Here is a 15,530-nt window from a genome sequence, read left to right on the forward strand (position 1 = left end):
TAGCTCCAGGAACAAACTCAATGGCGCAATCATAATCCCTATGAGGAGGTAAAACTTGCGACTCCTCCTCCGAAAAAAACCTCCAAAAATCTTGAATTAGGTACAGGTAATTCCCCTTTTCCCACAGCCGCAATGCGACCATTACAACATTTATCATAGCACTTCGGACTCCAAGACTTTATCATAGTAGTAGACCAGTCCAGCAAAGGATTGTGCAGTTTTAACTAAGGCAATCCTAGAACGACCGGAGAGGGTAAATGATCTAATACAACCAAGTCCAAAATTTCTTGGTGAACTCCATTGATAGTGACGGGAAATGCTGCAACCTTGTGAGTAATACATTTCAAAGGAGTGTTATCAATTGCAATCACAGAAATAGGTGATGACAAAGGTTTGGATTTTAATTTAAGTTTTTCCCAAAACCCTTTATCAATCACATTAAGTGTTGAACCCCCATCCACAAATACTTGAAATTTAATCAAATTTTCCTGTAAAGTAGTACTCCCTGAAAGACATACTCCTGCAGAGCGTAAACAAGCTATACGGGCGTCAGCAAACCTACAAAGATTACTTCCATACAGAAACTCATTTAAATAGTTAATCTTTATTTGTATACAAAGAAATTATAAAAACAGGTAAAAAAGATATACTGCAGAATGAAAACCGCTGGTATACAAAACCTATGTGTGTCACATGCATAGAATAAATTCAGATTAAATACCATATAAATGTTCACTTATATGCAGAGAGACATATATGCACACACATGCCCCCTTAATATATACAGGTAAATATAAATAAACCAATACAAATATGACATCAGTAGAGAAAAATCATGTATATTAATGGAGATTGTAACTCCGCTATGCAGAAGAAGATCACTTGAACATTTTGCCTAGGTATTTTAATTTGGTAAAGAAAAATGCAAGTGCAAGTACAAATAAATTCTAAGGCAACCACAAGTGCTTTTTGGTAAAGCAGATAAATATATATGCACACATGTGAGAAGGTCCACACTATAGTTACCAGACATAGCCCTCTAACGTACGCTTCGCGTGTCTTGCTTCCTCAGAAAGGGCGTATAGTATATCAGCCCTATATATACGCCCTTTCTGAGGAAGCAAGACGTACGTTAGAGGGCTACATCTGGTAACTATAGTGTGGACCTTCTCACATGTGTGCATATATATTTATCTGCTTTACCAAGAAGCACTTGTGGTTGCCCTAGAATTTATTTGTACTTGCACTTGCATTTTTCTTTACCAAATTAAAATACCTAGGCAAAATGATCAAGTGATCTTCTTCTGCATAGCGGAGTTACAATCTCCATTAATATACATGCTTTTTCTCTACTGATGTTGTATTTATATTGGTTTATTTATATTTAGCTGTATATATTAAGGGGGCATGTGTGTGCATATACAGTACAGACCAAAAGTTTGGACACACCTTCTCATTTAAAGATTTTTCTGTATTTTCATGACTATGAAAATTGTATATTCACACTGAAGGCTTCAAAACTATGAATTAACACATGTGGAATTATATACTTAACAAAAAAGTGTGAAACAACTGAAAATATGTCTTATATTCTAGGTTCTTCAAAGTAGCCACCTTTTGCTTTGATGACTGCTTTGCACACTCTTGGCATTCTCTTGATGAGTTTAAAGAGGTAGTCACAGGAAATGGTTTTCATTTCACAGGTGTGCCCTGTCAGGTTTAATAAGTGGGATTTCTTGCCTTATAAATGGGGTTGGGACCATCAGTTGTGTTGTGCAGAAGTCTGGTGGATACACAGCTGATAGTCCTACTGAATAGACTGTTAGCTGCTTTTTTCTTGCCATAATACAAATTCTAAGTAAAGAAAAACGAGTGGCCATCATTACTTATAGAAATGAAGGTCAGTCAGTCTGAAAAATTGGGAAAACTTTGAAAGTGTCCCCAAGTGCAGTTGCAAAAACCATCAAGCACTACAAAGAAACTGGCTCACATGAGGACCGCCCCAGGAAAGGAAGACCAAGAGTCACCTCTGCTTCTGAGGATAAGTTTATCCGAGTCACCAGCCTCAGAAATCGCAGGTTAACAGCAGCTCAGATTAGAGACCAGGTCAATGCCACACAGAGTTCTAGCAGCAGACACATCTCTACAACAACTGTTAAGAGGAGACTTTGTGCAGCAGGCCTTCATGGTAAAATAGCTGCTAGGAACCCACTGCTAAGGACAGGCAACAAGCAGAAGAGACTTGTTTGGGCTAAAGAACACAAGGAATGGACATTAGACCAGTGGAAATCTGTGCTTTGGTCTGATGAGTCCAAATTTGAGATCTTTGGTTCCAACCACCGTGTCTTTGTGCGACGCAGAAAAGGTGAACGGATGGACTCTACATGCCTGGTTCCCACCGGTAAGCATGGAGGAGGAGGTGTGATGGTGTGGGGGTGCTTTGCTGGTGACACTGTTGGGGATTTATTCAAAATTGAAGGCATGCTGAACCAGCATGGCTACCACAGCATCTTGCAGCGGCATGCTATTCCATCCGGTTTGTGTTTAGTTGGACCATCATTTATTTTTCAACAGGACAATGACCCCAAACACACCTCCAGGCTGTGTAAGGGCTATTTGACCAAGAAGGAAAGTGATGGGGTGCTACGCCAGATGACCTGGCCTCCACAGTCACCAGACCTGAACCCAATCGAGATGGTTTGGGGTGAGCTGGACCGCAGAGTGAAGGCAAAAGGGCCAACAAGTGCTAAGCATCTCTGGGAACTCCTTCAAGATTGTTGGAAGACCATTTCCGGTGAATACCTCTTGAAGCTCATCAAGAGAATGCCAAGAGCGTGCAAAGCAGCCATCAAAGCAAAAGGTGGCTACTTTGAAGAACCTAGAATATAAGACCTATTTTCAGTTGTTTCACAATTTTTTGTTAACTATATAATTCCACATGTGTTAATTCATAGTTTTGATGCCTTCAGTATGAATGTACAATTTTCATAGTTATGAAAATACAGAAAAATCTTTAAATGAGAAGGTGTGTCCAAACTTTTGGTCTGTACTGTATGTCTCTCTGCATATAAGTGAACATATTTATATGGTATTTAATCTGAATTTATTCTATGCATGTGACACACATAGGTTTTGTATACCAGCTGTTTTCATTCTGCATTATATCTTTTTTACCTGTTTTTATAATTTCTTTGTATACAAATAAATATTAACTATTTAAATGAGTTTCTGTATGGAAGTAATCTTTGTTGGTTTGCTGTGTTTTGAGCTTCCAGCTAATATATGACCGTTTAGGTTTATTTAAGCTATACGGGCATACCTGACCTTTTCTTTTTCTTTACTTAAACAAAGCTCACAATACTTAATCAAATAGTCAGCTTTACCACAATAAAGACACAATCCCTCTGCGAACCTCCGGTCTCTTTCCTGAGGACTGAGCGATATCGCCCCAACCTCCATCGGTTCTCCGCCGTCTGAGCAGATTTTCTGGGGACTAGGACCTGGCATTACAGGAGTCTTTACCTCATTCTGCCTAGATCTCAGCCTCCTATCCACACGAACGGCTAATTGCATGGCATCCTGCAGAGTCTCAGGTGCGGGGAATGCAATTAGCAAATCCTTAACCCTTTCACTCAGACCAGCAAGAAATAGACATTCAAAGCAGGATCATTCCATCTGACTTCAGAAGTCTACCTTCTAAAGTGTGTGCAATAATTTTCAACATCATCTGACCCCTGATTCAAACGCCTGAGTTCTGCCTCAGCAGATGAGATTCGATCAGCATCGTCATATAATAGACCCTTAGCAGAAAAAAATTCTTCTACCGACCTTAAGCATGGATCATTAGGTTGAAGAGAAAAGGCCCACCCTTGTGGTTCATTGCGCAAAAGTGACATAATAAAACCAATGCGCTGTGATTCATTCCCAGAGGACCTTGGTCTCAAACGAAAATATAACAAACAAGCATTTTTAAAGGAAAAAAAATCTTGCTGTTTACCATAAAAACATCAGGCAGTCCTACCTTGGGTTCCACAAAATGCGCTCCAGAACAGCTACTCACGTGTTGCTGGAGCTTGGCCACCTCCAGAGTCAATCCCTGCAAGCGTCGAGCCAAATCCTGGACGGAAGCCATACTGATCCCCGTATTTCTTTTCTTTTACTTTTTTTTTTGGGCTGGACTTACTGTTATGATCTGAAACAAGTACTAAGGAAAGAAGGGGAAAGCTTTCCCTACAGTAAGACTAAGCTGAATCCCTACGATGTAGCGGGCTGCCCGTTTCTTGTGAACAGACCCGCCTTAGTCCTAGACTAGTCTGAACGAAGACCTATAGAATAAAGGAGAGGGGTCCCTAAAAGAGCTAAGGACTGGAACAAAAATGGACACCTCCTGAACAGAGAGAGTTGTTGCAGAACACAAAAAGATAAACTGATAAAAAGGTACTAGAGGTCCCAAGGGACCAAGCGAACTGACAGAGAAAGGCACCGAAGCACCTAGCTAGCAAAACAGTCAAACAATACTGAAGTCCAGCACAGCCAAAAAGGCGGAGCTGGAATATAAAGGCAGATGATCACGTGACCGCAAAACACAAGATGGAAAATACAAACAGGAGGGTTCTAACAGGAAGAGTTTTCTTTTAGGCACCGCACGCCCCAGAGCCTGGAAGAACTAATTAACATAAACGATTAAAAGTCTATTTCGCAACAACAAAACAGAAGCTATGAGGTATACAGGTAGGACTATTTTAACAATACTATCACCTGTATGCCCATAGTAATAGCGTCCCAGGGGGTGACAGATTCCCTTTAATGTTTAGGTCAATAACTTAAAACTTTTTTCAGATATACAGACTGAATATAGGAGAGGCATCTATGATAGAAAAGCGCAATTGGTATCACCAGCATGCCCATAGTAATAGCTTCAAGGCGTTCCAGGGAGTGATAGATTCCCTTTAAATATATTGGATTGCCTATAAACATCACCTGTTTATCTACCTATTGCCTAGTTCTTCATATTTAGTCCAAGGGTCAATTTTGGAAAGGCAGCCAATGGATAATCATCAGAATAAATGGGGAACAAAATCAAGTTAGGCGTCAATACAATAAAAAGCACAACAGGGTACTATAGCAGTACAACAACCAGATCTGGAAGGAAGTTACATGGAGATTTAAATTGGTCACCTTGTAACCGAGGCCATCTTAATATTGAATCACTGTCCGGCTCTACTCATATGCCTGCCAGCAGGACCATGGAAAACAGCTATTGCTTTATTAAGATTACTGTTTGTATGACTTATATGCCAATCAGCATCTGGGTATACATTTATGCCCTGATTGATAATTTGCATTTTTAAAAAAAAAAAAATATTTAAATTTGAGAGTCTTCAGTGGTTGATACCTTTTAATGGCTAACTGAAAAGATGGTAACAAATTGCAATCTTTCGAGACTATTCTGGTCTCTTCATCAGGTATACAGTCATGGCCAAAAGTATTGAGAATGAAACAAATAGTAATTTTTCCAAAGTTTACTGCTTCATTTTTTGTAATGGCAATTTGCATATACTCCTGAATGTCAAAGAGTGATCAGCTTAACAGCAATTACTGTACTTGCAAAGTCAATATTTGCCCAGAAAATGAACTTTAACCCCCAAAACACATTTCAACATCATTGCAGTCCTGCCTTAAAAGGAGCAGCTAACATCGTTTTAGTGATTGATCCATTAACACAGGTGTGGGTGTTGATGAGGACAGGGCTGGCGATCAATTAGTCATGATTAAGTAAGAATGACATCACTGGACACTTTAAAAGGAGGCTGGTTCTTGGTATCATTGTTTCTCTTCAGTTAACCATGGTTATCGCTAAAGAAACACGTGCAGCCATCATTGCACTGGACAAAAATGGCCTAACAGGGAAGAGTATCGCAGCTACAAAGATTGCACCTCAGTCAACAATCTATCGCATCATCAAGAACTTCAAGGAGAGAGCTTCCATTGTTGTCAAAAAGGCTCCAGGGCGCCCAAGAAAGACCAGCAAGCGCCAGGACCGTATCTTAAAACTGTTTCAGCTGTGGGATCGGACTAACAGCAGTGCCGAGCTTGCTCAGGAATGGCAGCAGGCTGGTGTGAGTGCTTCTGCACGCACTGTGAGGCGGAGACTCTTTGAGCAAGGGCTGGTTTCAAGGAGGGCAGCAAAGAAGCCACTTCTCTCCAGAAAAAACATCAGGGACCGACTGATATTCTGCAAAAGGTACAGGGAGTGGACTGCTGAGGACTGGGGCAAAGTCATTTTCTCTGAATCCCCTTTTCGATTGTTTGGAACATCTAGAAAACAGCTTATTCAGAGAAGAAGTGGTGAGCGCTACCACCAGTCTTGTCTCATGCCAACTGTAAAGCATCCTGAAACCATTCATGTGTGGGGTTGCTTCTCAGCCAAGGGAATCGGCTCATTCACAGTCTTGCCTAAAAACACAGCCATGAATAAAGAATGGTACCAGAATGTCCTCCAAGAGCAACTTCTCCCAACCGTCCAAGAGCAGTTTGGCGCCCAACAATGCCTTTTCCAGCATGATGGAGCACCTTGCCATAAAGCAAAGGTGATAACTAAATGGCTCATGGAACAAAACATAGAGATTTTGGGTCCATGGCCTGGAAACTCCCCAGATCTTAATCCCATTGAGAACTTGTGGGCAATCATCAAGAGACGGGTGGACAAACAAAAACCAACAAATTCTGGCAAAATGCAAGCATTGATTATGCAAGAATGGACTGCTATCAGTCAGGATTTGGTCCAAAAGTTGATTGAGAGCATGCCAGGGAGAATTACAGAGGTCTTGAAGAAGAAGGGTCAACACTGCAAATATTGACTTGCTGCATTAACTCATTCTAACTGTCAATATAACCTATTGGTACTCATAATATGATTGCAATTATATTTCTATATGTGATATAAACATCAGACAAACACTAATAAAAACCAGAGGCCAGCAGATCATGTGAAAATATAATTTTGGTGTCATTCTCAAAACTTTTGGCCATGACTGTAGTATCATGGAAAATCTGAAGAGTCACATATTTATACACAACAAGACACAGAAATAATGCAATAGATAAGACAAGTGAAGTAAAGCAGAACTATTAGTATGGGAGAGGGATAAACAGTTGTGGCCGTAAATATAGTTCATAGATAAGGAGTGTGAAAGTTTTATTGTTTTGTGATTGAAGTCTGGTCCAGGGTTCTGATGATCCCACAGGTCTGTGGAGCACATTCCTTAGTTGGTATAGAAAGACAAGATCCCAGGTACTTTCAGCTGCATCACATCTAATGTGGTGTACTTAATTATATGTGCCAAATGTCCAGCTGGGGGTCTGTATGTTGGGGAGACAGGACAAAAACTTAGAACAAGGATGAATTCTCATCGCCACACAATAAAAGAAAAAAGAATAATCTACCTGTGGCAAAACATTTTTGAATCCCTGATCACAACATCATGGACATGAAGTTACTGGTATTGAAAGGCTCTAGCATGCCATGGTAAGGAGGCTTATTCGCCGTGCAATGCTCCACTGGGAAATGTAATATGCAAATTGCCTCATCAGAGAGAAAGAGGACTTGAACTCTATAGTGCCACCTATTGGTAGCAGCAATCTTACAAGTCACAATCGACCCTTTTACGAGTCTTGCAATATGACTTAGGATAATAACCAAATCAGAATCTCAATTTGCAGACACGGTGTTTCGGGCTGTTTACCCTCATCAGTGCAAAGTATGAGAACTGATTTGGCTAGGTAAGAGGCTATGGACTGAGGTCTCTGAAGAGGCAATTTGCATATTAAATTTCCCAGAGGAGCATTGCATGGCAAATAAGCCTCCTTACCTTGGCATGCCAGAGTGACAATTTACAGACGTCGGCACTGTCCCCATTGGGGCTCACAATCTAGGTTCTCTATCAGTATGTCTTTTGGAGTGTGGGAGGAAACCGTAGAACTCAGAGGAAACCCATGCAAACATGGGGAGAACATATAAACTCCTTGCAGATGTTGTCCTTGGTGGGATTTGAACCCAGGCCCCCAGTGCTGCAGTTCTAACCACTGAGCCACCATTCTGCAAACCACTGAGGACTCTCAAATCTAAATATTTTTCTAGCTACTGGCTAACAAGGTACAAAGATATATAATTTTCCTGTTGCATTTTTTTAAGTCACTTTTGTTTTTCGTCTTGCGGCATTCATTGCCATTTTTGCACCAAATCTCTGCCAGCACAGATCATTCACAGACCGCTCCTGCTGGCGATTCTATGGCTTCCAGTGACATCATATTACCAGAGCAGTGGTTTTCTTTCGCTCTGCTCTGTTGAGGGGGCATGACTACCAATGTCATGCTGATTGACAGCTAGCTCCCTGCTGCCTAACTACGGGAAGTCGGCTGTCAATCAGCAAGACATTAGCAGTCACACTCATTGACAGAGCAACCCAGAAGAGGAAGAGCTTCTCTTTTGACATGGTGATGAGATGCCGGTAGGAGCGGTACGTGACCACTCTGAGCCAGCGCCAGACAGAGCAGGCATGTAGTTAGCAACTACATGCCTATTAGCTTTTTGGCTCATAGTAAAGAAAAATATAGTCCTGGATAACCCCTTTAATGCTTTCCCCCTATGGGGGCCCAGTGCTTTTGTTTTAAATATGAAGAAGAATTTTATACAAAGATGTCCACATTATGTCAAATAAAACTTTGCTTACTATGATGGCTCATATACTCATGTCAGCACCTCATTCACAGGACTGATAACTTTGATGAATATTGAGAACATAATATTGTGATCTGTAAAGGCTTAATGGATAGAAAACGTCTGAGGAAAGAACTTGAAAAGCTTCTGTAAGTATAGTTAAACTCTATATTATGTTAATTGCATATAATATAAAGTGATGGCTTATTGATTGGAAGGTAGATGAGAAAATGAAGGTAGAAGGGGATGCAACCTAAATTCTATTAATTATTAGAATCATTGGGGGTCCGAGAGGTCCAATTCCCCTCAGCTCATCCTAAAGTGATGGAAAATCCTAGCAATATGCCATTAGTTTTTAAATTAAAAATACCCTTGTAACTGGTTAACGATAACGACCCATTACTGCATTATGTCATTGTTATGCACGTAACTCCCTCATACACGGGTAACTGATATAATAACGCCTACAACACAGAAAAACCGCACCCACACCTTACTGGTCCCTGTACAGACTAGATAATCCCTAGCCGCACAACCAAAAACACCACCACGGATCTGGCTCTCTAAAAGGCCGCGAAGGGTTTCTCGTACCTCCTGAGGAACCAAAGGAGGGCCCGCTTTGCACAACTAACCAGGAGAGGGAAAGTGTGCAGAGGTACACGAGGACTTATGGTGAGGAAACTTAAAGCATGTACACAAAGGGAAAATAAGGCGAACTAGGGACAATAATTGATGAAACAAGAATAATCTTCCACTAACCTAACTGAGGAGAAAGGAAAGGTGCTGGGAAGGCAGACAAACAAACACATAGCAGAAATACAAACAGTGTTTTCCTAGCAGGGAAAATCCCTTCAGCGAAGGGCTAGAACTCCTTAGCACTATTCCAGAACAGGGGTGGGGAACCACGGGCCCACGGGCCATTTACAGTCCTTGATGACCTTTTATCTGGCCCCCGGGCAGATTCCTGGGGACTACAGTGTTTGGGCCGGTAGCTGCATTTTTCGGCCGCCATCCGTTTAATTTCTTCTTGCTCTGTGAGCATGTGCATGCAGTGTTCACTACTGAATGTTGAGGTGCATGCAATGAAAGATTACATCCTGACACCAGTGCCAGCATCAGGACGCACTTTGAGGGCGGAGTTAGCTCGCGATTTGTGCGGCTCCCAAAGGATGGGATGAAAATCTAAATTGCCCTTGGCAGAAATAAGTTTCCCCACCCCTGACTTAGAAGTATAGCCAGCAAGATAGTGTAGTGAATGTGACATGCAGAAGTAGTGCTTAATGAATTCAGCAACTATTAGAAGTAACACAAGCACATGAGACAGGAAGTGTTGTGCTCTAGAAGCATCCAGCAACTAGAGGGGTTAACACAGTCACAGGAGAAGGGGAGTGTTTTAGCAAAGCCCCAGGGGGATTGTGGGGAAGTTGTTTACTGTCTGTCTGGAGCTGAAAAGAAAGCTGGTGTGTGTGTGTGTTCTGTATCTCACAGAAGCGCCCCTGCAAATGAAAAGGATTCAAGTCAGGAGTGAAGCTAAGCACAGGTCAGGTAGAGTTCCTGAACTAGCAGTGCAGAGTATTGTCAGGCAGAAAGATAAGAACTGGAAGAAAAGGAGTCACAGGGATCATCTCCCTCAGCAAACCCCCCCTCCATCTCACTGTGCTGTAAAGAATGCTGTGTTCATTAATGTGCCTTTGCATTAGAACTGTGCTGTCCTGCAGTACTGGGAAGACTATGAACTGCTGTGCTGCTAAGGAAACTGTACTGTTTGTCACTGGAGCCTGTTGCTCATAAGACTTAAGTTGCACTGACTGTGCGGCTTCTTATTAAATGCTACTGTTATACCATTTATGAGGACTCTTGTCAAGTGTGTCTTGTCAGTAAGTGAAACAACCTACGTGTCTGTACCACAGGGTCAATACCACTGTGTGCCTGAGAGAAGCTGCAACACATGGTCTATGGTCGCCCTGAGTAACGGTTCCCCTAGGATTACAAAGAATTCATGTAACCTGTCTCGCCCCTATCGGTACCTAGCGGCGTGCGGGTAACATGAAGGTAGAATATATATAGCCTAACTCAGAAAGTGATAGGACTACCAAAACCGGACAATGGGAAAGACCTGAAGAGGAGAAAACCCAGAAAGAAAAACCATCAACATAAAGACAGGGAATAAACTGCAATAGCTCAGCAGATAGAGGATCCAACCATGGAGCAAGAGGTCACCGGATTGAATCCCCAAACCAAGACATGACAGTACCCCCCCCTCCTGCAAGGGGCCACCGGACCCTCAGAAGCCCCCACCATCCGATGTCACCAATGGAACTCCCTCACCAAGAGATTCTCATGAAGATCCTGCAAATCAACCTAGGAGTTATTTTCAGGATCATAATCTTTCCACTTTATGAGATAATGTAGACAGCGTCTGACCCCAAGAACTCGCTCAAACTCACACTCCCGAACCACCTCAATTATGTCTAGGAGTCCCCTCAAATTTTTTCAAAAGGAAAGAGTGGAAGGAGTTATTGATCCTCCAGGCAATTGGAAGTTGCAACTTAACCATCACAGGATTCAAAATTTTAATAATTATATAATGACCTATGAGTTTAGGAGCAAACTTCCTAGACGTAACTTTTATGCGTAGATTTTTTGAGGTCAACCACACAAAATCACCCTCGCTAAAGAAAGGAGTCTTTCTACATTTGCGGTTAGCACTTCTCTTGGCCCGGTCACTAGCTACCAAAAGACCCCTTTTGACCTCCTTCCAGACCATAATTAATCGGGAAGAAAATCTCTCCTTCTCTGGCACAGAGGATTGTAACCCAGAAAAGTTCCCAAACTCCTAATGAAAACCCCCACAGCAAGAAAAAAAAGACGAGGCCCCGGTAATGTCATGCAAAGTGTGGGAAAGACTAAGTGCAACACAAAGGGAATAGAGGGGAAGGGAGCCCAGACTCTAGGGAAAGGGGGGAGTGGAGACCTTCTAGGCTGATCTGATATCACCCTGTCTCCCCTACCATCCCTATATTGGTTCTTCACCAATCGCCGCACAGGAACCTACCCCTGTATTTCCCTAGCGCTTGGCCCTGGATAGGGAAGGGGGGCATGAGCACTAGTCAATCCCCACTAACAACTAACAACTAAAGACAATAAGGTAGACAGACACTGGGGAAAAATAACTTAGCTTGAGCTGACTTCAGAGAGATAACACACATGTCCTCTTAGCACCAGAGAGGAAGTAAACAGACAGCACTCGTTTCAAGCTTTCACAAGGAAACATGTGAATATCAACGGCACCGCCCTGCAGCAAAGTGAAACTATTTAAACACCCATGCAACGATGTCAATTAGAGCAGGAGGGAGGTAGTCACTGGGTCCTAGAGTGAAACAGCTAAGAAGGTGTCTGTAGCCAAACGAAGAGATCTTCTGTAACCAACTACAGGGCGGCTGTCTGTCACATCTGACACACCTGTGACATTACCCCCTCTCTACGAGTGGCCTCCAGACACTCAGGACCAGGTTTCTCAGGATAAGAGGTGTGGAATGAATGAACCAACCTGGGAGCGTTCACCTCTGATGCTGAAACCCACATCCTCTCCTCTGGACCATAACCCTTCCAGTACACCAAGTATTGTAGAGAATGACGTTGGAGACGAGAATCTGCAATCCTCTAAATCTAAAACTCCAGATTACCATCAACCATTATTGGGGGCAGCGGAAGGGTTCACAGTGAGCACATGTGACAGACGTGACAGAGTCTGAAGATGCCATGGAGAGCGATCTGCTGCCTGCAACATCCTTCAGCATGACCGATTTGGCAGTAGGTCAGTAATGGTGTAATGGTGTGGGGTAGCATTTCTTTGGAGGGCCGCACAGCCCTCCATGTGCCCTGCTGAGGTAGCCTGACTGCCATTAGGTACCGAGATGAGATCCTCAGACCCCTTGTGAGACCATATGCTGGTGCGGTTGGCCCTGGGTTCCTCCTAATGCAGGACAATGCCAGACCTCATGTGGCTGGAGTGTGTCAGCAGTTCCTGCAAGATGAAGGCATTGAAGCTATGGACTGGCCCGCCCGTTCCCCTGACCTGAATCTGATTGAGCACATCTGGGACATCATGTCTCGCTCCATCCACCAACGTCACGTTGCACCACAGACTGTCCAGGAGTTGGCGGATGCTTTAGTCCAGGTCTGGGAGGAGATCCCACAGGAGACCATCCGCAACCTCATCAGGAGCATGCCCACGCGTTGTAGGGAGGTCATACAGGCACGTGGAGGCCACACACAATACTGAGCCTCATTTTTACTTGTTTTAAGGACATTACATCAAAGTTAGATCAGCCTGTAGTGTGTTTTTCCACTTTAATTTTGGGGGTGACTTCAAATCCAGGCCTCCATTGGTTAATAAATTTGATTTCCATTGATGATTTTTGTGTGATTTTGTTGTCAGCACATTCAACTTTGTACAGAACAAAGTATTCAATGATAATATTTCATTCATTCAGATCTAGGATGTGTTATTTGAGTGTTCCCTTTATTTTTTTGAGCAGTGTAGCGTTGTGTGTAGTAATGGATACGGGAAAAATCCTTGTACGTATACTGTGGCTCTACCAGTGAGATGTTATATAGCTGGTATCTGTCTGTAACTACAGCTACTAGAGTGTGCAGTAGTTTAAGCACTTAAAGACATATCATCAGCAAAAAAAATAAATATACTGTATATATATACAGTACAGACCAAAAGTTTGGACACACCTCATTTAAAGATTTTTCTGTATTTTCATGACTATGAAAATTGTACATTCACACTGAAGGCATCAAAACTATGAATTAACACATGTGGAATTATATACTTAACAAAAAAGTTTGAAACAACTGAAAATATGTCTTATATTCTAGGTTCTTCAAAGTAGCCACCTTTTGCTTTGATGACTGCTTTGCGCACTCTTGCCATTCTCTTGATGAGCTTCAAGAGGTAGTCACCGGAAATGGTTTTCACTTCACAGGTGTGCCCTGTCAGGTTTAATACACTGTGTTCCAAATTATTATGCAAATAATATTTTCTCAGATTTTCCCAAATTACCTATATGAATTGCAGTCATTGTAATTTTCCAGTCAAATAACTATTAGAGTACAATTGAAAGGTTTTTGTACAAACTGCCTATGATAACAGTATATTTTTTTAAAAAATAAAAAACTCAAACTGCACTCAAAATGCATGTTCCAAATTATTATGCACAGCAGAGTTTTCAACCTTTTCATTTTAATAAAGAACAAAAAAATGGTCATTTTTGAAATGATAAGCATTAGCAGGTTATTACAAACTGAAATCAAACAGTTTTCAACTCAAAACTTTATTCTAGGTGATGTTACATTTACACATAGGACCCCTTATTGGAAAGGAGCTTCTGAACTCTCTCGTCCATTGAATTTTTCAGGTTTTGGATGGTTTCTGCTTTAATTGTTTTGCATGAGGACAGAATACCCTCCCAAAGCTGTTGCTTAGATGTGAACTGCCTCTCGCCATCATAGACACTCCTTTTGATGATGCTCCAGAGGTTCTCAATGGGGTTGAGGTCAGGGGAGCATGGGTGCCACACCGAAAGTTTGTCCCCTTTTATGCCCATAGCTGCCAGAGATGCAGATGTGTTATGTGCAGCATGAGATGGGGCATTATCATGCATGAAATGATCTCGATAGTCCAGATGGATGGAGTGGAGGATGGCTGGTTGATGGACACCCCATGCAAACATGGCTACGGCGCTAACAAGGAGGAGGTGGAGTAATGTTTTGGGCTGGAATCATGGGGAGAGAGATTGTCAGCCCTTTTAGGATCCCTGAAGGGGTAAAGATGAACTCCATAATGTATGTTGAGTTTCTCAAAGAGCACTTCCTTCCATGGTTCAAGAAGAACTGTGCATTTCGCAGCAAAATCATTTTCATGCATGATAATGCCCCATCTCATGCTGCACATAACACATCTGCATCTCTGGCTGCTATGGGCATAAAAGGGGACAAACTTATGGTGTGGCACCCATGCTCCCCTGACCTCAACCCCATTGAGAACCTCTGGAGCATCATCAAAAGGAGTGACTATGATGGCGGGAGGCAGTTCACATCTAAGCAACAGCTCTGAGAGGGTATTCTGTCCTCATGCAAAACAATTAAAGCAGAAACCATCCAAAACCTGACAAATTCAATGGACGAGAGAGTTCAGAAGCTCCTTTCGAACAAGGGGTCCTATGTGCAAATGTAACATCACCTAGAATAAAGTTTTGAGTTGAAAACTGTTTGATTTCAGTTTGTAATAACCTGCTAATGCTTATAATTTCAAAAATGACCATTTTTTTTTCTTTATTAAAATGAAAAGGTTGAAAACTCTGCTGTGCATAATAATTTGGAACATGTATTTTGAGTGCAGTTTGAGTTTTTTATTTTTTTTTAAATATAATGTTATCATAGGCAGTTTGTACAAAAACCTTTCAATTGTACTCTAATAGTTATTTGACTGGAAAATTACAATGACTGCAATTCATATACAGTACAGACCAAAAGTTTGGATACACCTTCTCATTTAAAGATTTTTCTGTATTTTCATGACTATGAAAATTGTACATTCACACTGAAGGCATTAAAACTATGAATTAACACATGTGGAATTATATACTTAACAAAAAAGTGTGAAACAACTGAAAATATGTCTTATATTCTAGGTTCTTCAAAGAAGCCACCTTTTGCTTTGATGACTGCTGTGCACACTCTTGGCATTCTCTTGATGAGCTTCAAGAGGTAGTCACCGGAAATGGTTTTCACTTCACAG

General features: G+C 41.8%; 1 protein-coding gene across 1 annotated transcript in view; it reads left to right on the top strand.

Moving 5' to 3' along the window:
• Positions 1-15,530, top strand: part of CUNH2orf80 (chromosome unknown C2orf80 homolog) — a 394,484-nt gene that overhangs the window by 17,210 nt on the left and 361,744 nt on the right. Inside the window, exon 2 of the mRNA XM_073645572.1 lies at positions 8,773-8,868. Within this exon, the coding sequence (XP_073501673.1) occupies positions 8,828-8,868 (41 nt within the window). The 5' untranslated portion in view covers positions 8,773-8,827. The remainder of the gene's footprint in view (positions 1-8,772; positions 8,869-15,530) is intronic.

Source organism: Phyllobates terribilis, unplaced genomic scaffold (genome assembly GCF_046119375.1).
Source record: "Phyllobates terribilis strain yellow unplaced genomic scaffold, ASM4611937v1 Scaffold_9__5_contigs__length_417890890, whole genome shotgun sequence".
NCBI lineage: Eukaryota > Metazoa > Chordata > Amphibia > Anura > Dendrobatidae > Phyllobates > Phyllobates terribilis.